The sequence below is a fragment of the Martes martes genome (genome assembly GCF_963455335.1).
Source record: "Martes martes genome assembly, chromosome: 3".
In the NCBI taxonomy this organism is placed as follows: Eukaryota; Metazoa; Chordata; class Mammalia; order Carnivora; family Mustelidae; genus Martes; species Martes martes.
Window position 1 is genome coordinate 105,424,481 of NC_137890.1, and position 27,563 is coordinate 105,452,043.

Consider the following 27,563-nt stretch of genomic DNA (forward strand, 5'->3'; position numbering starts at 1 on the left):
GAGCAGAGAGCCTGATGCAGGGCTTGATCCCAGGGTCCTGGGATCATGACCTGAGCTGAAGGCAGAGGCTTTAACCCACTGAGCCACCCAGGCGCCCCGACTGCAGTTATTTTTGTTTCATCTTGAATATCTGCTCCAATTTACTTTTCTTATGTAACACAAAGCCTGAGATTAGGAATCAGGTGACATGCGTTTCAGTTGGGTCTGCTGCTTGCTACTGGGCATATTCTTTTCTATGATGGTGCCTTTGTCTCCTTGTCTGTCCAATGAGGGAGCTGAACTAGAAGATAGGTTGCACTCTCTTTGAAGTTCTACTACTCTTCTATATCTTAATATTAGGTTATCACTTTTTATTTGATTATCTATCTATTACTTTAATTTTTGTTGTTAAAAGGGCCTGTTCCTTTAATTTTTTTTTTTTTTTTTTTGGAAAGCATTTTCAGAAGCTTACTTGAACCAGCATAACCTAGGATGCTTATTAAGATGTAGATTCCTCTAGTCAATGATACTGTAATAGCATTGCATGATGACAGATGGTAGCTACAGTCATAGTGAGCATAATATAATGTATAGAGAAGTTGAATCACTATGTTGTACATCTGAAACTAATGTAACACTGTGTGGCAACTATACTTAAATTTAAAAAAAAAATTTAAAGGTTAAAAAAATGTAGATTTCCTATAAAAATTATATGATCCCTGTAGCACATTCACTAAATCGGGCTTTCTAGGGAAATAGTTCTCTTAGTCGTTAAATGTGTATATGGGCCACATGGGGATCTTGTTAAAAAGGAAAACTCCTAATTCAGTGTGTTTGGGGTAGGACCTGGGATTCTGTATTTCTAACAAACTTAGAGGTAACACTGCTGATCTGCCCACCACATTCTGAATGGCAGGGCTCTCAGAGCTGGGACTGCCGCTCCAACCTGGCAGAAAGATGTCTTGAGCAAAGACAGAATTAGCCAGATTGTGGAATGTTTAAAATGTAGCACTCATGCCTAAAATGTAGCATGTAGCATCCAAGTCATATAAAGTAAAGAAGAAAGGTGTTGCAGAATAAAGATGAAAGACTAGAATGCAATATGCATCAGGTGCTCTTATGGGCAGTCATATCAGAGAACTAAACCCTTTGTTGCTGTTATTGTAATCATGAGAATGCACTGAAATTCCAAGTACCCAGCAGTAAGAAGGAAATTGTTTCCTTTTTACTGATTGCATCTTTGCTGGATGCTGTCCACAGGCTCTTTCTCTCATTGCCCTTCCTCAGATCTTACAGAGTCTGTGGCTGGTATGATCACATTGTTCTTAGTCATGGAAATATGGTTTCTTTCCTGATTCAGTGTGATGAGTAAAAAGATTATTTATGCTGAGGGTGAAAAGGTCTTCAAACTAATTTGCTTTCTAGTAAGCAGCAAGCCTGCAGAGCCCCTGGAAAGATGCCTGACTTCTCCCTGAAGATTAAATTTCTGCTAAGTTTTTTTGTTTAAACTTAAAAAATGTTTATTGAAGTATAATTGACATATAACATTATAGTAGTTTCAGGTGTACAATGATTACATTTTTGTTTTTAAAATTGTCTATTCTTTAACTTTTGAAGAATTTGTAATTGTGTGTAAAGTTAGCTTACATGAATGTCCTTTCCCTCAACTGCAATATTCAAAGGCAAAAATGGTTTTGTAGAACTGTATGCATTTGCATGTTTAAATGGGATCTGATTTATATTGTGCCAAGTACTATTACTGGCAATTATGTAGTCTTTGAAATGAAATTATGACTTAAAAATGTATGTGGCATATGTTCTACTCCAATTAAAAAAATATGCCTAGGGAAACTTTCTTTTCTCTCTTTTTTTTTTTTTTTTAATTCCACAAACCCTGCTAAAATCAAAGAATTGTGTAAACCAGTCTCCATTTTTACCCTTTGCATGGATATGTTTATATTACTCAACATTTGAACATCAGAGAGTTCTTAACCATATTTCATGTTGTAATAATAATAATAATAATTAATATCAATCATAATAGAACCTCACACTCGTAGAGCTCTCATCAGGTTTCAGGCTACATGCCAAGTGCTTTATATGAATTATCCTTTTATTCTACATTAATGTCTTCATAGTCAAGGTGCTTTGTTTAATATATATATATAAAGAAAATCTTAAAGCTCACTTGAGGCTATGTGCGCATGCGTGCACGCACACACACACACACACACACACACACAAAACCCTTGTGAGAACAAAACCAAGAAGAGTCTTAAAAAAACAAACAAACCCTGAAGTCATGTGACAGATTTAGCAAATTCTTTTTATTTACATAGAAATGTGTACACATACTTCTCTGTACACAGAAAATTCTAAGTATATATACATATATGGTTCCCACATATTTTACAATAAATAGTATTTTAATCCTGTCTAGGGATGAAAATAAAAGGATGCCTCAAAATATTTCACACCAACCACAACATTACGAAAGCATCTGATGAACTCAGAGCAAAAATTTCAAGCCTGTACTACCACACACTAAGCCTAGTACATTTTTTTTTTTTTTACAAAAGACAAAATCAAACACTGTACAGAGATCACCAGTAAACAGAAAGGAATGGAGATGCAAAATAGAGAACAGAGCTGTTGGCTCTTCAAACAATGTAGAAAGAGCATTTTTGTTGGTTAGACTGGTCTTCTTTAAGTTTAATTTTTACTTCAACTGGTATTTTACAGATAAGGGGGCAAAAGTGAACACCTACTGTAAAAAGAGTAACCATTCCATGAGTCTTACAAGTTCTAGAAACCTTATTGCTGGCCAGCCAGACCCTCTTTCTGTGTTGATGCGAAGATCATTCAGATCTATGTTGCAGGATGCCTGTCCACACCCCCCCCCCCCGCTCCGCTCCCCCACAGAGAAGATGGCAATGACTCCAACTGTGAATCCGCTTTAATTTGGAAGTGATTTCAAAAGTCTGGTCAGTCAGGTTGTTGACACTTAATAATAATCAGTCATGTTTAAATATACTCTTTACCTCCAGGTAGTGTTTGATCCCCCACTCAAATAATGAACTAAACGCAAAGAGGACTTAATCTGGGAGGCTAGAAATAATGAATCCATAATCCTGGAATTTTGTCAGTCCACTTCCAATTACTTTCTCTGTTCTTGCCTAGGGAACAAAATCACTTTCTCTCAATTTCAGAGTTGTTCTATGTGTGTATATAAACTCACACTATCAAATGAATAGCATGAAGTTATAGGTTATAGGGTAGAATGCAGATTTTATGGTATTTTTGGCAATCTCAGGGCATTGAATTTGGCAAAAGAATCTAAAAACATCATGATCTTCATGATTGTGGGACTGACTTAAAATATATTCGGATTCACTTTCCCAATGCCCCAATATTACTACTCAGATGAGAATCCTAAACATGGTGACCAACCCAGGACTAAGTGTTTAAGTCTCATCCCAGCCTAACTCAGATAATAATGTGTTTAGTTCCACTGTGGCACTGTAACCTCACACATGAGTTTTGAAACAAATTTTACCCATTCATCTCCCATATCAATAACAGCACAGATGTGGGGGGAAAGACGCAGATAAAAAAAGAATTCAATGTCAGAAATGTGATTCATCTATCAAATGCAATCTTTTCAGTTGCTTTACTGAATCTGCTATTTTTAAGGTAACCTTCCAAAACAAATTTCAAAGGCAGGCTCATTTCAAGAGCAATGTTTATCACATGCACAATTCGGTTCTTTTTCGTTACATGTTTCTACCATTGATGTTGATTTTAGAGAAACAACAATATTTCTAGGACTTAGCCATCCTATATGAAAGTGATGGCTTCATACACAGTTTGACTTTTCAGATTAAGGTACGAGTTAAACAAACACATTTCACATTTAAAGATGTTTCTTTTTCTTTTTTTTAATTTGAAAACCTAATAGGGAACTAAGGTTCACTGCCAGAAACAAAAGGGATCCTTTACCACGAAGAGTTGGCCTTGGTTCTTGGTCATTCTAATGAAATATGTATTCACCCCTCATTTATATCACTGTGGAAAGATTCAGCCAGAAGATAAATATGGAGTCTCACTATGGTAATTGTAGTCAGGACAGACTTTTTGCACAAGTTTATAATCAACACTGTAAAAGGCGATGTAAATGCAAATGACCTTGAAGGGTTTGGAACACAACCAAGACACATGGCTCTGGGTCTGCTCCTGGTAGCAGATCTTCGATGGGTCAAAGTTGCACAGGGCAGTCTTCTTCGCCCGGTCTGTTTTTTCATATTCAATGCGACAATTGAAAGATTTAGATTCCTTGGTCTCCAACGTAGACTGCGGGGAAACTTCAAATTCCACCACTTTGGAGGGGGGTACCAAACTCACTGAAACATTGCCTAGGCCTGTGGAATTATGTCGGAAATAAACACTGAAGGTTCCATTTCCATGGTCAACAATTTTTCCTGTGATGAGGAGATTGAGTTTAACAGTTTTAATGTTGGAATGGAAGTCGCCCCACCCAAACATCTTCTTAAATTTTCCTGTCTTTACTATTGGCCTCCGTTTAGTTCTTGTCAGTGGCTCCTGAACCTCCGTGACATTGGCCAGCCAATCCCAAAAGTTTTCCATGCTGTCCGCATACGCCAAGTGTCCAGGCTTTGCAACAGGAGACTGTTTAACAAACAGGCGCAGAGGATTGATGATCCTTGAGTGCACCACGTTTCCAACCAAGGTCCCGGGAGCATCTTTGTCTTCCCAGTCCAGCCCCTCTGTGGCATGCACCGCCTTCTTACTGTCACAAAATAGCTGTTTGAAAAGAAGAAAGAGAAATAAACTTGAGGTTAGGCTTTGAGCACACACACTAAAGCCAAAGCAAAGGGGAAGTGCTTGCAGTATTATTTCAGTTCTTGACAAATAACATTTCACACACACAGCTGGGCTCAACAGCATAACAAGATGAGCATCTATTCAAGCAATGTAAAATCGTGAGCACAAAATTCAAATTAGGAAGAAAGTATTTCATTTTAATGGGTTAATGTGGTTTTCGTCCCCGCTTCCTCATATTTATAATACTATCTTTCCAGATTGAAGGAAGTAATATATTTTGGTATCTCATTCCATTTGTGAGGTCTTCTCTTTCAGGTAGAAGACGACTCCAGAATGCTGAAGGTTTCTACCAAGAAGCTAGAAGTCATTTGAATGCAAAATATTGATATGTCTTTTAAGTATACTTGGGAATATTAAGGGTATTATTATATTCAAAGGCTTATGTCAAACAATTTCATAGCTTTTGATATAATTCCATCTCAAACTCTGTAATAAAAAAAGGAGTATGAATAGTAAGAGAAAGTTCTACAAAAGTTTTAGTTGAAAAAAAAATTTCAAATTTTGTGGTCCTTACAGAAACAGAAACAAATTGGAAATGTCTATTTTGAATTAATAACAGACCATAGATTATCCAATAAATTTTATTACAACTGAATTCTATACCCTGAAAGAATTGCTAAGAAAGAATGCAAATTAGTTTTATGGATTCCACAGAATGCGGTTCAGATCACACCCACTGAAACATGATACTTTATCTGGATCTGATGTTTCTTTTTATTCTTTTTGTAGTGCAAGAGTCCCCATAATTTCTAAAAATCAATTAGTTAAGCCAATATTGATTTTGAGGGATGGAATCATAATATATGAAACTGTTGCCTGGAGTGAATATTTATGGATGAGTTATAAAGTCCGGAAAATAGAGGTTTCTAGTGGAAACACAGATAGCCTCTTATCTCTAATGGCACAAACCACTCTGGTAATGATTCTCCAGAAAACTGTCAGCATGATGAAAAGGATGAGAGAGAAGTGAAGCTGTATTTATGAACTGTTTCCCCAACCCTTTCAAACTTGGCAAAGTACCTGGTAAAACTAGTCTCAGATTATTACAAAAATTATTGCTTTCAATCCAATTTTTGAGAAAAAAAAAAAAAAAAAAGAAGACACAGCTTGGATTATAAATTTTGTACTCCACCATATGGTAGAGCTTAATAATAACATGAGGTTATCTTCTATAGATTCATGAGAGTTTCGAAGTTTAAGTTCTAATAGAGCTTCGTGAAAAGTGTTTTCACCTATACCCCAGCCCCCTAAGATCACGTTAGAGTCAGAAACCAAGGACTTCAATGCATGGGTTTTTTCTTTTTGTGTATTTTGGGTGAGGAGGTGGGGTAGGGTGCATAATGTATTTCCCTCTGATTAATTTCCTGATGGCTTTTCTTCTTCATGTCTAGTATTTTTAAAAATTCTTTTCCCTTAAATTACTAAGGTTTGGCAGAAGGGCAAATTGAAATAATGCACAATCTTACTATTTGGAGAATCTAAATCTGTGCTACCTTCTTAGGGGTTTATGTATCCTGAGTTGATACTTCTTTCCTCTGCTGATGTTGAAAGGTGAGTATATTCACCAGGAAAAGAAGAATCTTTACTCTGGATTTCTGGCTCAAAATATTCTGGGTATCTCTGACAGTGTGACTAGCTTTCTGATTTTGAATATTCTTTTTTTTTTTTGTAAGTTTTTATTTATTTGTTTTTTTTTTAAGATTTTATTTATTTTGACACAGAGAGATACAGTGAGAGAAGGGACACAAGCAGGAGGAGTGGGAGAGGGAGAAGCAGGCCTCCCACAGAGCAGGGAGCCTGATGAGGGGCTAGATCCCTGGACCTTGGAATCATGACCTGAGCTGAAGGAAGATGCTTACAACTGAGTCACCCACGCCTCTTATTTATTTATTTGAGAGAGAGAGAGAGAGAGAGCAGGAGTAGAGGAGGGGGAGGATAGAGGGAGAAGGAGAAGCAGACTCCCCGATGAGCAGGGAACCTGAGGTGGGGCTCAATCCCAGGACCCTGGGATTATGACCCAAGCCGAAGACAGAGGCTTAACCAACTGGGCCACCCAGGCACCCGCTATTTTGAATACTCTTAATTACGATGTGTAAATCTCATTCAAATCCTTTGTTACTCACCCATGGGGTTCAGTGGTTGCTTTGGTTATGACTTAAGTTCCCTGAGAGCTGACTGAAGAAGCCTGGTCCAACTGACATGCCACCCTCTCCCCAGCAAGACATCCAAGAACACATGGGCAGGTAAGAAACCCCTTCCTGATCAAGGTCCAATTTCTCTTTTCTGTGGTTGTGATTCTTGTTGCCCAGAGTCTACTATCTATTTTTCATCCATTTCCAGTATTTCATGAGATGTGCTTTGCTTGGTCCATGCTGACAGACCAAGACACACCTTTCACTTACTGAGAAGCTTGTCCATAAGAACTTTACTTCCTGATCTCTACTCCCAGACTTGGTACAACTTACAAACATCTTTTCTCACTCCTGCCTTCCTCTCTTTGATAGAGTTAATCTTTTCCAAAATTTTCCCCTTCTAAATTGTTTTTTTTTTTTTTTTTAAATCTAGGATCTTACCTTTATACACCATGCTGTCAATCAATGTTTTATTAGCAGGACTAAGACTGATTTTCCATTCAAAAATATTTTTTTTTTTACTCAGAAGTATGAGAACATTCTTTGCTCCCAGGGGCAACATGATCTTTTTTAGCTCCCTTAAAATGTCTGTTTTACATTATACATTTTCCTGAATTTTTTCTACTGGATCATTTTTTCTCATTTAGTGCTTGGCCTGATTTTCTCCTTACTTTTCCATTATTGAAAACTTATAAACAGTGAATCCATCATTCAATGACAAGTAAGTTTGCAAGTTAACTGGTATTGGCCTTTTACTCATCATAGATGCCATTATGAGACAGATGTTAAGAAATCCTCTTATCTCTAGGACTTCTGCTGTGCTGGTTCTGAGATTATTCAATGGTAATAAGAAAAACAAGAATAATAATACTAAAAAATCATTTACTGAGTGTCAAAAAAAATGAAAACTTTCTTTGTAGTAATTTATGTTATAACAAATTGACCCAAACATACGTGACTAACCCTAAGAAATTAAAGTGTAAAAACAAAAACAAAAATAAAAACTAAGTTTATCAAACAGATAACTTATATGCAATTATTTGGTTTTAGAAAGGCTCTTCAACCCTTCAGAAAAGATTTTTCATATGAGAATTTAAAATGTAATTTGACTTTTAAAAAGTATATTCTAACACAATACTCTACAGGTTCAAACCCATTCAAGGAGCTCATGATTTTAAGGTAGGCTTATATAAAAATATATAGTAAAATTTAACTAATAGCACAGGCCTGAAACTCGTCCCTGCTCTTGGGAAAATACTAACATTATTTTAGATAAAAGACATTTTTAGATAAAAAGTAGATATACATATATTTTAATTTTTTCGTTTTGCTCTAGACCATCACATCACTTTGACAACAATATTAAACAAGTTGAGAAAAGCTGTGTATAACTTCATCTGTTTATTACTTTATTTTTTTTTAAAGATTTCATTTATTTATTTAAGAGAGAGAGACAGAGAGTATGAGCAAGGGAGGAGGCAGAGGAACAAGCAGGCTCCCCACTGAGCAAGAAGCTCGATGCTGGGCTCAATCCCAGGACCCTGAAATCATGACCTGAACCAAAGTCAGACACTTAACCAAGAGAGCCACCCAGGCAGCGGTTTCTTACTTCAAAATACATGACAGTTATCACAAATACTGATTTCCAAATCTAAATCCAAATCTCAAAAAGTTGTCAAATAATGAGAAAAGTGTAATTAAATGGGTAAATATATTGCTAATTGTCCTACAAAGCTGACAATTGTACCTCCTCTCCCAACTCACTGTCCCTTTGGTATAACATGTTCAGCGTTCCCCCTGGAATATTTTTTTAAGATGAATGCATCACTGCTGAGAGGGTGCCCCCTCCCAGACCAGGTCTGCAAAGATGGTTGTATGATCTAAGTCTCCAAGGCTCATGCTTAACCTCAAAGATCTAAAGAAGGATGACTAGGGGTTGGATGAACTATAACCCTGCCCCACACTCATCCATATACTTCCAATATGGAAGCACAACAGTGGAAAAGGCACAGGCATCCGGTGCCTAATGACCTCACACCCCTTATTGAGTGTTTGATGTGAGCCCATTTTCTCACCTATGTCTCCCTTGCTGATTGATTGTAAGGACCAAATTTAAAAAAATGGATGGAAATTACTGAGCCCAATTTCTGGCAAAAGGCATTCAATGACTGATGGCTCTTGCATGGTCCAATGGATAGTACCATGTTTCCTATTCAAGAACTGTCTTCAAAGGGTTGTATGAACTCTTGGGCCTTCAGGAAGCTGATTAATGGTTAATCAAGCAACTTGTTCAGTGCCATATATTAAATGAGTGACTGAGTAGAAAACACCTTTCTTAACCCCAGAACATCAATCAATCGTTTCCTCATGTTTCCACTCTCACTGGCATCTGAGTCACAGCCAGATCATAGGCACAGGTGAGCTCTCTTTGCCAGCAGAACGTGTTTGTGGATCTTTGATTCCAACCTACCGAATGAGTCAGCGAGAGGACATGCTGGGAGAGTCTGGAGGTGGTTCTGAATCTGTAGGCAAACACTCTGTCCGAGTCAATGTTGTTAGATGTTATCTGCAAAACACATGGCTGTATCCCTTTGCTTACTTTTATATTTGCTGTGGCTTTCTATGGCTATCACTGCTTCCTTTGGTCCCATTGTATTACAATAATAATGCAAAAACATTTAACCACAAGCAAGCCCAAAATGGAGTTTCGAAAAAGGGAGAAAAAAGAGGAATTGCTGTGCTTTATCTGTTTGAACATTCCCTGATTTCCACACATTTATCAAAGTTTAAGTAATTTATGTCTTGGCAGGGTGTATCAATTTCACAAAGCACACACATTAGCGAGATACAATGATATCATATTAGCTTTTTCTGCATCTTACAGAGGAGCTCAAAAAGATTAATAAAAGCTCAAACCTTCATCAATTAAATGAAGCAGGTGGAAGGAAGGGAGTAGAGAAAGAAGACTGTATTTCATTTCAGTTCTTTGTTTTTAGGGGGGAAAAAAGCTGACAGGTTCAAATCATTCATCATAACAAGCTGGAGTTGAATTTTGCTGATAATTAAATGCATTTTTTCCCAAGAGACAAAGAAGCTGCAATGAATTTTATAGTAGCAGATGTGAGAACTGTCACGAATTATGGAAATAATTTATAAACTGAAAAGCATTTTCCTCTGCAAATACTATATCAGAAGATCCTTTTAAAAACTATATCTGCCATATACTTTTCAATAAACGGTTTATTTTAGAGTAATTTTAGCTTTATAGAAAAATTTTGTCATATAGAGAGTTACCATATACCCTGCATCCCATTGCCTGTACTGCTAACATCTTACGTTATAGTGTGCTTATAACAACTAATGAACCAACACTGACACATGATTATGAAATGAAGTCTATACTTGACTTGGATTTCCTTTGTTTTTCCTTAATGTCCTTTATCTACTCGAGGATCCCGTCTAGAACCCCGCATTATGATCATCATGAATCCTTAGGTTTGTCTTGGCTGTGACAGCTTCTTAGTCTTTCCTTCTTCTTCTTCTTCTTTTTTTTTCTTTTTTTAAGATTTATTTATTTATTTGAGAGATAGCAGAGGGAAGGGAGGGACAAAGAACCTCAAGCAGACTCCAGACTGAGCATGTAGCCTGACACAGGGCGACATCCCATGACCCTGAGATCAGGACCTGAGCTGAAACCAAGAGTCTGACACTTAATTGACTGAACCACTCAGGTGCCCCAGTCTTTTCTTGTTTTTGATGAAATGGTATGTTTTGAAGAGTACTGGTTAGGCATTTTGTAGAATGTTCTTCAATTTGAGTTTGTCTGATTTGTGTCCCACGATTACACTGGGGTTATAGGTCTGGGGAGAAAGTGCCATTTTCATCACTTTATCTCAAGGGCACATGTTAGCAACATACTTCATTACTGTTGATGTTATTCTTTGTATTCTGGGAGAAAAGTTCCTTTTTTCAAAGTTTTCCTTTCAGAATTTTCATAAGACTTGTTCATTTTTGTTATCATAAGCTTAGTTTAATTCACATCTAATTCAGTGGCACTTGGTTTAGGATTATTATTATTTTTTAAATCAGGTATTCTCAAGCCTTTCAATTTATAACTATTGAATCAGTGAATTATCTAAAATAACCTCAGAGTTGTTTGGGAAGTCATATGCTCCTTATAAAGTATTTTAGCAATACTGCATGCTATACATTTGTCTGTCTTCCTTATTAATTATTTTTTTATTTAATATTAATTTCTTAAAAACTTGGGTTCATTTCAGTAACTGAGAGCTCAGTCAGAAGAGCTTATTCTATCAATATCTTACATAGAATTAGATGCTGACTGTATCAGGGTCAACTGTCCCTTTTCTCAAGTTTGGAGCCGGCCCACCATACTTGACTCTAGACAGCCCCAGTGAGTCTTATCAACTCTGAGATGAGGCTCTCTTGGTGCCTGTTTATCAAGGGGGCATGGAGCTAATGAAAGAAAGCCCCACAAAAGAGCATTCTATATTCATAGTACTCTGGGTGCTAAAGGATCGTGAATGCTATGTGCTCTCACTTGGGATCTGGGGACAGTGAGACCTTTGGCATAATTATGAGATAACCCTTTCCTCTATGTCCATCATCGTGACAGCTTTGCTTTTTCTCTGTAGCTGCACACTATAGGGCTGAGGAGGGGAGATTTCTTTACACACAGTGCATAACAGAAAGGAAGTGAAGGGCATTTAAAGCTTTGAGCTTTTGGGGTTCAAATTCCATTCAATCTATACCACACCACTATCTGTCCAGGTAGTTCTATCTTACAGCACTTTGAACAGATGGTGTTTTCATTTGAAGAAATGCCAGCAGAAGAGATCTCTCCACCAGCCCTGCTGTCCCGGTCCAGTGTTTAACAGTTACAACTGACACATTTATTTTGTTCCCACTAACTCTTCACTGACATGACACCAGGGGAGTAGGAAAGGCTTGAATTTCTTAAGTAATTGAAGCTTAGCACTTGAAGCTCACTGCTTCTATATATAGTTCTCCTGACTTAGCAAGACCAGACTGGATGACATTAACATACCTTGCTTAAGAAAGTAGGAAGCCTGAAACAGCTTGGAAATGTTTCCACAAAAATTATTTTACTTTTGCAGGAGTAAATTAATTGCCTCACTGATTTTTGCCTATACCTGCAGCCAGATGAATGCGACTGGACTCCTTCCCACATTGCATTTGCAAATGACTGGACTGGGAGACAAAATGGGGAGTCCCAAACAAGTCCGTCCATTGTAGAAAAGAATCTGTCGGCACATCCTCCAGCAGCTGAATTTGCCCAAACAGAAAAACTGTTCCAAGAGTGATGGAATGAATGAAAGAAGCAGACACAAGGAATTCAATCAGAATAGGTTAAACACTACAGCAGGAAAGAATGAGGCATGGAAATAGCAGTGCTTTGATTTGGTGGAATGAGTTGGGGTCAGAGCACCGGGATGGTAATCTGGCACCATCACTTATGGTCCCATCATCCTGGGCCAGTCATGACTGTTTTTTCAATGGTAAAACAGTAGAGGCAGGGAGGGTTGGAGTTGAACTTGGGAGAGAAGGAGGTCCTGAGGTAGCAAGTGAATCAGAGTGAGGCCCCTCTGTGGGCAGGACACTTGTAATGATGTGAGTTCTATAGTCCAGAGGATTGAGGAGACACAGAACCATGGCCAGAGATGCAAGCGTTCATCTTTAATCACTGACTGAACACCTATTTATGGAATGCCTTCCAGATGTAGCATTTATGTTCTAGGTATTGGGAGAACGTTGCTCAAGGGGCAGATAAAGTTTCTGCCTTCATGGGATTTGTAGAAGAGCAGGAAAAAGAAGAATAAATCATACATAAATCTCTCACTTATTTATGCTTGTCATAAGGGCCAGGAAACTTATCTGTGTATCTATATCTATATCTACATATATCAGCACAGCAGGAAGTCAAGAGCCCTAGTCCTCAACAGGGAGAGCAACAGTGCAGGGAGTAAATAGAACCGTGTAATTAATACCTTTTTTCTGATGAGAGAAATGAAATTCAAGATTTACCAGTTGATGATTGATAATGAATGAATCAGTGACAAGAAAACATATCGATCTTGGTATTTATACTCCTTTTTTCCTACTTTAAATTATGTATTGATTTGTTTATAATTACTAATGAGAGTATGATAACATTATAAGATAATAGTTATATATCTTCTAGTGAAAGGTTAATTTGTTTTCTTTTTCTTTTTCTTCTGCCCCCCCAACTTTATTGAGGTATAATTGACAAACAAAATTGTAATATGTTTAAAGCATTCCACGTGAGGATTTGATACATGTTGACAGTGTGAAAGGATCCCCAGCACCCAGTTAATTAACACATCTCTCACCCCAGAGTTACCTTTTTGGGGGGGAGGCGAGTGAGAACCCTTAAGAAAGGGTTCTTGGCAAATTTCAGTTGTACAACACAGTACTATTAATTACAGTCACCAAGCCGAACATTAGATCTAAAGAACTTACCTGTCTTATAACTGAAAGTACATGACCACCTCTGTTAACCTAAGTGGACTCCAACGTTCTCAGTGCTGAATTCCTGATTAGGAAGTCTAGTGCTCTTAGGTAGCAACCCTAGCCAGCCTGGGCTTTCACCCTTAAACCTCCTACGAGATGCTGAAGTTTTATAATACCGTTGACCCTGCAACAACATGGGTTTGAACTCTGCGGGTCCATTTATATCCAGATATTTTTCAGTAAATACCATAGGGTACTGCAAATGAACTTTCTCTTCCTTATGATTTTCTTAATAACATTTTCTTTCCTCTAGCTTACTTTAAGAATGTAGTATACAAAAATATATAAAAGTATATAACACATATAACATACAAAATATGTGTTAATCAATTGTTTAGGTTATGGGTGGTAAGTCTTCCAGTCAATAGGTTACTAGTAGTTCAGTTTTAAGGGAGTTAAATGTTGTATGTGGATTTTTGATTGCATGGAGGTCAGCGCCCCTAACCCACTGTGTTGTTCAAGGGTAACTGTATACATTCTTGGGTTCTGGGAGAGTCAGACCTTTGCCATGATTATGTTATAGCTCTTTCCTATAATACTATATAATTAATACAATATATATTAATGCTGACTGATAATGAACTAAGTATGTTCTGGGTAAGTAACAATATTCTGAAATAAGGTAGGTTTGTCTTTGTGTGTCTAAGTGTGTGAAAAGATGCTAGTAGACAATAAATTTGGATGATATCTATGATTTTCACAAGAAATACTGATTGTTCTAAATAAAAGGAAGAACAAAACAATTTTTTTTTCACAATCATAGCACTGAAAAGACATCTATACCTCAAGAGGATGTTTTCAGTTTTCTGTGTTTACATTGAATATAAAGTATTTATAGCCCATACTGCTTTACCATAAAACGCTTGCCATAATATATATAACACGCAATGCACAGATTAAATATATTACCTACCATTAACAAGGAAGGCCATACCCTTAACTGTTTTATACTGCACTAAAAATATGTAGTCCTCTGGGGACACCTGAGTGGCTCAGTGGGTTAAGCCTCTGCCTTCAGCTCGGGTCATGATCTCAGGGTCCTGGAATCGAGTCCCACGTCAGACTCTGCTCGGCAGGGAGCCTGTTTCCTCCTCTCTCTCTCTCTCTGCCTGCCTCTCTGCCTACTTGTGATCTCTCTCTGTCAAATAAATAAATAAAATCTTTAAAAAAAAATGTACTCCTCTGTCCATTAAAGGAAAAAAAAAATCTGAATTTCCAGGATGAGGCAGAATGAACCAAATGCTCCAAACTTGTGGATTTGTACCAAGCTGGGAGAGTTGGCTTTTCCTTAATAACAGAAGTGGCATATGCTACAAGAGATAAATTGATACCGATCTATACAAATATTTTTTAAAGGCAGCTGGCTTGCCCTCCCTTGGATATCCTGGAATCATTCATTAATGTTCTTTTCGAGTGACAATCACTGCTAAGTGCCAGTTTGGAAGGAGAACTGGTTTGTTTAATAGCTCTGTTTATAATGTTGTTCAAGATGGAATCCATGTAGCTGGCCATTAATTATTTTACTAAGGGTATGAGTTTACGCCAAGAACCCCCAAAGTGACCCCTGCTATACAACCTACAAGTGGCCCACAGATGCCATTATAGAGCTGTATATTATAGAGTCAATAATGAAGGTGGTCTAAAGCCTTATCTTTGTTGCATATATATAGCTTATATAATTGCATTGCTTTAACAATTCTGTCCTGTATCTTGTAGTTAAAACTAAAATGACGACCAGCTCAGCAGAAAGAAAAAAAAAAATCCCTGTCATGATCAAACTCAGCATCCCATTAAATTCTTTATTTGCAAAGGAATCTTGGAAAGCATTTTTTTCTGAGTAGAAATTTTACAGATTATCGTCATTGCTGACAAAATAGAAGCACGTATCTGATGGACAACACACAATGCTATATTGATGATTAGTAGTATGGCTGGCCCTAAAGTCATATTTCTGGGGCTCTATTACTGAGCTGTCATAGCAGATTAAAAGAAGAATGACATAAAGGGAATGAAGGATGGTAGAATCAAACCTGTATCAATATATTAATTGTGCCTATTAATTTTTTGTGGCAATAAAGTGGCATTGTTTCAAAATTCATTTTGCATGTTGAAAAACAAATGATTGCTTAGGAGAAGAAAGTTAAACAGTGGACATCCTTCCTTTCTGCTGAGTGTAGCAAATTCATTTTACCTTCCAGATATCTTTTAATAGCTACCCTTTACATTTTTCTAAATTGATACAGGAACTAACAGGAAACATAAATGTGAAGACAGAAATCTTAGCAGTAAGAGCCAAAAAGCTAGATTGCAATGCTTGGCAGTAGTTTTATTGCTAAGGTTAAATATGGCAATTCCAATTTTATCCTGATGACAGTAATCTGGAAAATCAATGACATAACTTCTGCAAAAAAATGTACACATGCACACACATACACACACACACTGATACACAGAAATATCATGTGTATAAACACATGTGTGCATGCACATACCATAATTTCTGTAAACATTTAGGGGAAATGGTGTGAAAGGAAACTTAGATTTCATTTTATATTAGCAAGCTGAATAAAAGGGGCTCTTAAACAAGCACGAAGAGGTTAGAAACAAATGTTGAGGATGTCCTGTGGAAGGGGGCTAAGTGTCATGACAAGACCACGCTTCCAGAGTGAAACGGGGTCAGATTGTAGTCTCCATCACTGCAAGTTTTGCAAAGTCAAACAAAGTCAAACAAATATTTTTTTATTTTTATTTTTTTGATAATCTAAGAGATGAAAAATAGTCCCTTTGCAGTTAAGGAATCAATGCATCAGCATGTTAAGCGGTACTGTTGTTTTCATCCATGAGTCCTTATAAACCCCACCCAAGTTTTTAATAAGAGAGAAAAGCTTCACGTGATAGGAATACAAATACTTCTCAAATATAATGCCTGGGAGAAAACAACATGAATCTGTGTGTGTGGCGGGAGGGATTTAAGATTTTATTTATTTATTTGACAGAGAGAGAGAATACAAGCAAGGGGAGCAGCAGGCAGAGGGAGAGGGAGAAACAGGTTCCCCGCTGAGCAGGGAGCCAGATTCGGGACTCAATCCCAGGACTCTGGGATCATGATCTGAGCCTAAGGCAGCCAGTTAACCAACTGAGCCACCCAGATGCCCCGTGAATCTGTCTTGACCTCTAAATGTTAGCATTTGAAAGGGAAATTTACAACAAAGGGAAAAACAGTCAAATGAGGAGTGGAAATGCCAGATATCGCTATTTCTATCCCTTTAGGCAGAGTTTCTTTAAATTTTTTTTTTTTAGATTTTATTTATTTTCCAGAGAGAGAGAGAGAGAGAGTACACACAAGCAGGCAGAGAGGCAGGCAGAGGCAGCGAGAGAAGCAGGCCCCCTGCCGAGCAAGGAGCCCGGTGCGGGACTCGATCCCAGGACTCTGGGATCATGACCTGAACCAAAGGAAGCGGCTTAACCAACTGAGCCACCCAGGCGTCCCTAGGCAGAGTTTCCATGAGGGATGAGGAAACACAGTGTGGGGGTGGGTACAGAGAGAGACAGGAGATGGGGGTTAGGAGAAGTGCACATGTGCAGGGCTGTGTACCTCACCATCAAATCCTTTTGATATTTCAGTCTTGAGGTACAATTAGTCTGGTAATCAGCATGCACTGTCTGTGATGGTTAGTTTTAAAATTTCTTCTTCTTTTTTTTTTTTTTTTAAGGAATCTTTACACCAGTGTGGGGCTCCGACTCACAGCCCCAAAATTAAGAGTCATATCCTCCATGGACTGAGCCAGCCAGGCACCCAGTGATGGTTAGCTTTAAGTGTCAACTCAGTGAGGTGACAGTGTTCAGTTATTCAAACACTAACCTAGGTGTTGCTGTGAAGGTATATTGTCAATGTGGTTGACATTCACAATTAGTTGACCTTCTCTTTTTCAGTTCAAAATGTTCACTGCTTATTGGTTACCTTCTTTCAACAAACATGACATTTATTCATTTAAAATAAATCTTCAAATGGTTTTAGATATATAGTTTGGTATTTCACTTAAATGCAAATGTTTACAGTGTACTGGGGGATTTTTACATGATCCTACATAAATGTGCTGCTTTATTATGACACAATATAAATGTTTTAGAAAATCAATGATAATTTCCATATGATAAAATATCTATTTCATAAAGAACACAAGTGCATTATTACTCATGTAAATGAAATGGATAACAGTGCTAAAATTATTTTTTGCAATAATCATTCCTAATATTTATACTGAAAATTACATTCTTCATAAATAATTTCATTTGACAACTGACTGAATGGGAGAAGATATTTGCAAATGACATATCAGATAAAGGGCTAGTGTCCAAAATCTATAAAGAACTTATCAAACTCAACACCCAAAGAACAAATAATCCAATCAAGAAATGGGCAGAAGACATGAACAGACATTCTGCAAAGAAGACATCCAGATGGCCAACAGACACATGAAAAAGTGCTCCACATCACTCAGCATCCGAGAAATACAAATCAAAACCACACCAGTCAGAATGGCTAAAATTAACAAGTCAAGAAATGACAGATGCTGGCGAGGATGCGGAGAGAGGGGAACCCTCCTACACTGTTGGTGGGAATGCAAGCTGGTGCAACCACTCTGGAAAACAGCATGGAGGTTCCTCAAAAAGTTGAAAATAGAGCTACCCTATGACCCAGCAATTGCACTACTGGGTATTTACCCTAAAGATACAAACGTAGTGATCCAAAGGGGCACGTGCACCCGAATGTTTATAGCAGCAATGTCTACAATAGCCAAACTACGGAAAGAACCTAGATGTCCATCAACAGATGAATGGATAAAGAAGATGTGGTATATATACACAATGGAATACTATGCAGCCATCAAAAGAAATGAAATCTTGCCATTTGTGATGACGTGGATGGAACTAGAGGGTATCATGCTTAGTGAAATAAGTCAATTGGAGAAAGACAACTATCACATGATCTCCCTGATATGTGGATGTGGAGATGCAACATGGGGGGTTAGGGGGGTAGGAGAAGAATAAATGAAACAAGATGGGATCGGGAGGGAGACAAACCATAAGAGCCTCTTAATCTCACAAAACAAACTGAGGGTTGCTGGGGGGAGGGGGATCGGGAGAGGGGGGTGGGGGTTATGGACATTGGGGAGGGTATGTGCTATGGTGAGTGCTGTGAAGTGTGTAAACCTGGTGATTCACAGACCTGTACCCCTGGGGATAAAAATACATTATATGTTTATAAAAAAAATAATAAATAAATAAATTTAAAAAAAAGAAAAAAAATAATCTCATTTGATTCCCACACCTACTTTGTGAGGTGTGGTGGGCAGGAGATAGCCTTGGAGAGCTTATGAGGGGTTATCTAAGGTCCAAATATTGAAAGGCAGCAATAAATACAGAAACCAGTTTTTTATCAAGTCACTGTTTTTTTCACACTAATACTCTAATGGGCCTGACACCAAAAAAACAACTTGATCAACATAATACAAATAATATGATATAATATTACAAATAAAACATTTCTTTTCACTACAAAATGTTTATTCTAGAAAATAAAACTAAGAAAACTAAAGAAAATTAAAGTCATGTAACTGAATATTTTAATGTATATTTATATTTTCTTCCTATGTAATACAAATGATACATCAATGTGGAGGCCAAGAAAAATGAAGGCCATCCCACCTCAGGTTTAGCCTTAGTATAAGTATAGCCATCTTAGCTCTGGCAGCCCTGTGCCCAAGGGCTGAACTTTCCCCTACTTTACTTTAGTTCTAAGGACCCCCACCCTGCTTTGGTTCCAGAGACTCCCACCCTGCTTTAGTAACAGGAAGCCCCACCCTGCTTTGGTTCCAGAAACCCCCACCCTGCTTTAGTAACAGGAACCCATAAATACCCCTGCCTTAACTAAGCTCGGGCATCCAAGTCCCTACTTAGCGGTGTCAGATATACTTGGGCCCAAGCTTAAGCTTATTGAATAAACCCTCATGTGATTGCATCAGTGTTGGCTCTTTGGTGGTCTCTCCGAAGCAAAAACTCGGGTACAACAATCTTTTATATAGTATCTTTAATTACTTTAAAGAAAATATATTGTATTCAGTTGCATAACAGTTTAAATGCTTTAGAAGAAAAAAAATCTCACTATTACTAAGAGTAAAAATCTGGGCCTTCCACATTTGTCATCCAAGTCCAAATCAATTATTTGGATCATTTTGGGCAGAACCAAATTTGTTCTCTGGGATGGCTCCATCCTTGAAGGCCAAGCAGGTCTTGAGGGCTCTAGTCTTTGTATCCATGGCTTTGCCTTCTTTCTTCATCTTAACCCTTCCCTCTAAAGTGCCTTAGTCCAAGCTGGTGACATTTCTGGTGCTATGAATTTCTTAAAAACACATCAGTTTACTGTGTCATTCACTGGGGTCCAAACCATTAATAAGAACGTCCTCCACACATCTTTTCTGGATAACTGTATCTCTCTTCCTGGTTTCTGCTGAGGTAGTTGATTGGATCCATGAGTCATAGACCTAAAGTCTTTAGCAAAAGCACTCACACCTTTGGTGTTCTCCCCAGAGCCCATCATTTGACTCTAAGTAAAGGAGATTATTCTTCTTGTTGTGGGTGGGCATTATCCAATCAGTCGAAATGTCTTAAAAACAAAATTGTGGTTTGCCTGAGGAAGAAGAAATTCTGCCTCAAAATTGCAGCATTAACTCTTACCTGAAAGTTTCTGGGGCCTGCCCTACAATGTCGGACTTGGCACCCCCACAATTGCAAGAAGCAACCCCTTGAAATATGGCTTTTTAGGTTTCCATTTATCTACCCATCCACCTGTCTTTTATTTATCATCTCTCTAGCCTGTTGATACTGTATCTCTGGCGAACTCCAATACACTACCTTTTAATTTTAATAATTATGTTCATGTGTAAATATCTTATTTCATGACTCATTTATGCCTCTTGCTTTCTTATATTGTCCATAGAACCCAACAGAGGGGATACTTGATTGTGATTTCATCACAAGTTCAGATTTAGGGTCAAGTGTCTCCATGGTCTCCCAACAGTAACCTGTGCAAGTTCAAATCATTTCACCTGCCATGTTGTTTGTTATTATCATTATTATTTATTTTTTACTTGACTCTTCCTCTTGTAGATTCCTTGAAGGCAGCTGCTCTGTTTTGCTTGCCTTTATGTCTCCAGTGCTTATTTCAGTGCTTGATTCACAATAAGTGCCCAATGAAAGCTGAGTACATAAATCTGACCGGCAGTGTGTAACATCCTGGACCTTTCACTACTTTTTATTTCCTTAGGCTTTACTCTTAGGCCACTTTGGAAAATGTTCTAAATCCTAAATAAAATGGAGTCGATAAAGTAGTCAAGTAGAAAAAGTAGTGGAGACAGGGAAAGAAGAGTTACACATTGGGAGAATGGAACTGAATAAGCAGAAATGATAATGTGATAGAGGAAGAATGAAATATAAATAGAAAAAAAATTCAAAATAATATCTGAAAGGTTTGGCAAGAATTAATGAAAAACTTAATTTACAGAGTATTATAAAAAAAAACAAAACTGAATTCTATTACTCTCAAGGGGTACTTATTCCCGTGACTGTCTTTCCCCCTAGAAGCTGAGATTTACTCACAGATCTCTACCGTTAGCCCCAACTTAACCTGGAGTTCAAGATTTATGGATCTAGCTTTCTAACAGACAGGTTCACTTTAAAGAAGGGTAGTCAGGAGAAAAGCAGGCAGGGACAAGGGGCCCTGTCCTAAAAGGAAAACTACCCTTAAAAGGAAAAAGATCGCATCCTGTTATCTAGGCTTTACTCAGGGCTACAGCCTTAAGTCTTCCTACTAGGAGGCCTTACAACATGTATTTAAAATAATGGAAGGGAATGGTCTTGGGTGTTTTTACCCAGGTCCAGGGGCCTGCTGAATAGTCAGTGGGATATTTAAACAAAGTGCTTGATTTGGTGGCCTGTGGCTGGAAGGTGCGCCTTAGGGCAGTGGGGCCACCACCCCCTTGATCCCAGAGGCTACAGAAACACCACCCTGGAAGGAGCCCTCCACCTTTCCCATTTGAACAACCACCTGGTAAGTAGATGACAGGGGCATGGAGGGTTAATCAGATTAAAATAGCCCACATCAAAGAGCCCATAAAACATCCTAGATTTAGATACCAAATTGTCAATGTTTCAAGTCCCCTCCCTCTTCTGGAACTTTGTACTCTCAATAAACTCTCCTTTTCTCCCCACTACCCTTCTGCTTTACCTCTTCGTTCTAAAGGGCGTGACCAAGAACCATGGGCACTAAAGGAAAAGAAATCTTGCAACAACTTTAGCCATGGAAAGTACACACCAGTTTATAAAACTCTGTAAAATGTAGTATGATTCCTTTGTGATAGTGTAGTAGCAGTTAAAGATAATGCGGATAGAAGGTTTTTTCAATGATGGGCGGTCAAGGGAGCTCTTTGTTACAACTCCAATGATTACAACATTGCTTCAGATTGTCTGGACTGAAGTTGTGCTCACAGGGCGCCGAGGGCTTTCGTACAATTGCAAATGGACAACTTTCAGTCATCTGATACTGGCTAAGATCACTCATGCCTTCTTTCTCTGTGTCTGAAATCATTTGCAAATAGGATCAAATCAAAGTCTTTTCTGTCTCTCTGGCAAACTCTTGAGGTAGCCTTCCCTCAGTTTTCTCCACCTCCTTCTCCCAACATGTGGTTCAGAAGTCCTGGGGAAGGTCCAACAGGATTGTCCTGGGATCAGGAGCTGGTTCGGGCCCACAGACAGTGGCCCTGGCTCTCTCTTGCCAACACTTTCAGTCAAGCCACACCCATCAGGTATCTGGCCTCGGGCATTTTCTAAGATCTACTGGAATCTGATTGTGAGCCTTTAAAAAGCTCCCTGTTACCTAAATCGATGCCTTTACAATTACAAAGCAGTGGACTGTGTTCTTGTTTTTGTTTCTTTTGCCTCAAAGTAAGCTTCGGTAGAATTTTAATACATACAAGAGAAGCCAGTGTTATTTACTAATGCAATTATATGTGAGTCCAAATGAGTAACAATTCTTACAAGCTTCATGAATGAGAGTAATAAGGATCTTAAACATATTACTTGAAATCAGAGGAAGTAGATGAGTACTACAGTCATATCAGCCTCAGAAGAGTTCATGGCAACATCTCCACCACAGAGTGTCTTCGACAATCTAGTAGACTTGGTCATTCCCCACCCCAATTAAGAAAAAAATTGAGAACTAAGTTATCTTCATTCTTTGTTGAGAGCCTTTTCTAGTATCCTTACAGACTATTAAGTATAAGTGAAGACCCAGAAGTAGTGTGGAGATGGGACTTGGTGGGCCCACCATTCTACTCCTATAATAGTGCCTGAGTTGATTGGTGTCCCTTCGTTAGGCTGAATTATCTTAAGATACAGACATTTTCTTATCCTTCATTTTATTCTCAAAGCCCCGCATTTATTTTATGTCTAAAGTGCACATGAAGTAAGCATACATTGCTGAAAAAGTGTAATCCTTCATATAAAGTGCCAATATAATTTCAATAGTAACAGAATGACTGGGTTAAGTTTTCCCAGGAGACTTTGTATATTGTAATATCATTCCTGGACTGTACCCAAATGACCATATAACATTTTTAGATAATTGGGGATCAAATTCAAAAAGTTTAACTATCTGTGGTTTTTGTAGGGAACCTCGAGAGAAAAGCCACACTTACAGAAGGAACAGAATGGGATGCTACAAACAATTTTTGAAGGGCTCCTGGCCACTTTGGCCCTTGGAGACTCAAGCATAATCCCAGCCTCTGGGATCCAGCAGAAGACAAGCGTTGTTAGGCTTAGCTGAGGAGTACTGTCAGATTAGGAAGGGATCTGGAAAAGGGATGTTGTGGCTTACTCCATTTAATTAGGGAAAGGGAAAAGACTTCTGTGAAGAGTGTCCTCTAGTGACAAGGGAAGAATTAGTGCAGCATCCACTGAATTGCTAAGGAGAGAGTATACTTTTCTAGAAGTGTCCCTGTCAAATAAAGGACTAGAGAAAAAGATACTTAGGTAAGTTACAGTGTTGTGGAGAGTTCTGATTTTTTCAGACTAAAAGTGCTTTGGACCTGAACCACGTAGGTAAACGTTCCATTTCTCACTGTACTGCACTTGGCTTTTGTAGACACCTTTAACAATCTATTAAGTAAGCCAGAATACTTAATAACCAGTGGACACCTTCCCGATGTGTTATTGGGAAAGAGGAACAACCAGTGATTCACTGGGTCTTTACATACAAGTATTAAGAACTAATCAACCTGTTAATTAAACTTGGTTCAGATTGGTGCTTATTGAGCAACTATGATGTAAAGACCACTTGGGGAACATTCCCTCATTAAGAACTTGCAGTGAAATGGATGGATAGCCTGAGGTGGTAGCAGAGGGAGGAAGTGGTTAGAAAGCAAATATCCAGAGACTGAGAAACTTGAAATGTGAACCTATCCTCAACAATGCCCATCCCTTATGCAATAACTGGATCATTGTGCTCATTTCCTTTCTGAGTTCCTTCTTCAAACATATTCTCCTCCCTTTGCTGCCTTATCTTTCCCACCTGGTACATCTCCCTCCCTCCAAAATTCAACCCAGATCCTTGTGTTATGCTTGAAGCGTTCCCCTGTTTTCATCTTTCCCCATCTAATTCATCACTAATTCCTGTATTCTGTTCTCAAATCTATTTTATTTTATTTTATTTTGAGAGAGAGAGAGAGAGAGAGAGAGAAAGCAAGTGCACAGTTTGGGGAGCAGAGGGGAGGGAGAGAGAGAATCTCAAGCAGACTCCCCGCAGAATGTGGAGCCTGACTCAGGGCTCGATTTCATGACCCTGAAATCATGACCTGAGCGACATCATGATTTGGGACATTTAACTGACAGAGATACCCGGTGCCCCCCAAATCTATTTTAAATGTGTATCCCTATTTTCACTTCTGCTGTCTCCTCCATCAACAAGTTGATCTCTCTCCTGGACACCTTCAGCATTGCCAGTGTCCAATCTTGACCTTTCACTCATTCTCTGCATGGTGACAATTATACAACCAGGCCATGTTCCTCCACAGTACAAACTTGTCAGCATATTCCACTGCATTAAGAATAAAATTCAGACTTCTCAAATGGTGAGCAAAGTCCTCTGGTTATAGCTCCTTTTACCTTTCCAATGTGCATTCCACTTTCTCCTGGGCAGACGCTTTGTGTCTACTCCTCTTGAAAACCAACAGAGAACTTTGCTCATGGTCCTTATCGTAAGACATATTAATACTCTGACTCATGTTGCCTTCTCTCACTAGACTGCAAGTTTACTTTGGGTCTCCTATTACATGTATTCTACACACATTTCAGGAGCACCTGCACTTTAGGCACTCGGTTGGGCAATGAGGTACAGTGGAGAGTAAGATAGTCACGGCTCCTACTTTCTGGAGTGTGGTGTCCAGTGGGGGAAGGCCGAGAAGAAATTTGTAAGCAAATGCATTTACAAAATAAATGCAAACGGGGGGGGGGGCAGGGAGTGGAGAGAAGAAAACCAACAGGAGATGCACCAGAAAATAGGGTAAGTGCCTTTAGAGGGGGTGGCATTTAAGCTCACGTGGACAGAATTACAGGGACAGTGCAGAAGGAGTGTTGTGGGCAGAGGGTCCAGAGTCCAGCTTGTGAAAGGCCTTATGACCAGATAAAGCTTGGAAAATTCCAGGAATTATATGGAGGCAGCTAGCAGCAGGAGAAAGGGCATGAGGTGATTTTGGAGAAACAGGCAAGGGAAGGGTCAAGTCATTTGGGCATCAAGTTGACCATCTTGCTTGTAAGAAGTATTTAGTAAATATATGTTGAGTTTTCATGAAGTGACTATACACCAACTACAAAATTCTACAGGTTAAGAAATTGAGATCCTTAAAATTAAGAAAAAAATCAAGAACTAAGTTCTCTTCATTCTTTGTTAAGAGCCTTTTCTAGTATCCTATAGACTGTTAAGTATAAGTGAAGACCCAGAAGTAGTGTGGAGATGGGACTACTCAACATCTGCAGAGGACAATGCCAGCTTCTATCAGGCACACACTGAACGTGACTGACATGCATGAATCAACAGTCTTTTATCAGAATGTGTGACAGCGAGTGAGTTTCCCAGAGTCTATCCATACTCTAAACGCAAATGCTGCTCTCTGCCTGAAAGCTCCCTCGTCCCTTAATTCCTCTGGGTTCTTTATGCCCTGTGTTTTCTCTATCAGGGAAACCTTTCCCACTATTGGGACCAAATTATAACTCTCTAATATATGCACTCTTAGAACCGGCAGGTATCAAGTCGAACTACCCTGCTTGAGAGACTGTGTGTAGACACTCTGAAATTTAATGGTGAGGGCAAAGAGCCCAGTTGAGGCCAAACTTCCAAGGTCCTTTCACGTGAGTAAAGTCATCCTGAGCTCTTCAGAGCTGTTCAAGTGCTACGGGGTACCTCCAAGGGATCCCAGTAATTGCCACTCAAAGCAAGAGACTCCATCAACTAAGCCCTGTCCAAATCTTGGATCCATGATATCATGAGATATAATAAAATGGCCATTGCCTTAAGATTTCCACAAATTTTGAGGATTTTTAAAAAAAATTTTATTCATTTATTTGACAGAGCTCACAAGTAGGCAGAGAGGCAGGCATGGAGAGAGGGGGAAGCAGGCTCCCTGCAGCGCAGAGAGCCCAATGTGGGGCTCGATCCCAGCACCTGAGATCATGACCTGAGCTGAAGGCAGAGGCTTAACCCACTGAGCCACCCAGGCGCCCCAGGATAGTTTTTTATGCAGTTAATAAGGGAAACATGGAGGGTGTGTCTAAGTCTGAGAGGGGAAAGAGTAGGAGCCACAGGTGCAAGCGCTAAAAAAGATAATCGGAGCTTTGTCCTGCAGATGAGGTTGTCTGTGTGTGGAGCGACCCCGAAGCATTAGCCTGGGTGATTCCGCCAGAGTCAGTCTGATTTACGGATCCCACACAGAGCCTGGGGGCCTTCCCAGACTCTGCTTCCAGGATTTCACAGTCATCATTGGGATGGTTCCGGAAAAGTCCAGACTCAACCCCGGGCTCACCTGAACATGACCACCTGAGTCCAGACTGCTGGTATGACTTCCAAAAGACACGTGCCTACCACCAAGGAACCGATGCTAGCTCTGCCCAGCTGGTGCAGTTTTGGTCAATTTACATATTTCAAGGATATTCAAGAAACATGTAAGACAAACTTCAATGTTAAGTAACCATCCCCCTGTTTTCTTTTGCTTATGAATTCCGAGGTAGCTTGGGTCTTAATCAGTCACCTTTTTGCCCTGAAAAGGATTCATAAAGGTTAATTCTGCATGGATATCTAAACAGAAGAAAATGATTGAGTATATACTGTTAAGCCAGGTCAGCAGAAACCAGGTAAAATTCAGGATCGTTGGTTTTTATTTATTTAATATATACTTACAATGACATCATTTTTTACAGGGCTTATTTGATCTTTAATAGATCTCACTCCTCATCTTGTTATAACCTAATTCTGAAAAGTGGGTGCTTCATAATACTTGGAGATTTGCAATATTTATAAAGGAATCATATTTATAGAGGGTGCTAGCAAAGGAAAAAACAATTAGAAGAGTCCTGGTTTCTTAAGTCAGTTGTCAGAGTCCCAAGAAAGTCTTTTTCAAATAAGTTCAAGTTTTCCCCCTCTTAACAAAGTGTATGTAGGTTGCATTTCCATTTCAGGCATATTTTTTAAAAGGTGATTCAAGCAAGGAATTAATGATTAATAACATTTAAAAACCTGCCTGTTTCTTTTCCATTGTATCTCCTTTTTACTATCTTTGCTTGATTTGGTTTCATGGTTTGCCCCATGAATGTACTTATGCTTCTCATACTTTGTCTCTCAACATAGCTCAAGCATGTACGGGCAGTTAC

At 38.7% G+C, this 27,563-nt stretch overlaps 1 protein-coding gene across 1 annotated transcript in view; it reads right to left on the reverse strand.

The window, feature by feature from the left end:
- Positions 1-3,919: 3,919 nt before the first annotated feature.
- NXPH2 (neurexophilin 2) overlaps positions 3,920-27,563 on the reverse strand; it is a 111,473-nt gene continuing 87,829 nt past the window's right edge. Inside the window, exon 2 of the mRNA XM_080797862.1 lies at positions 3,920-4,800. Within this exon, the coding sequence (XP_080653988.1) occupies positions 4,057-4,800 (744 nt within the window). The 3' untranslated portion in view covers positions 3,920-4,056. The remainder of the gene's footprint in view (positions 4,801-27,563) is intronic.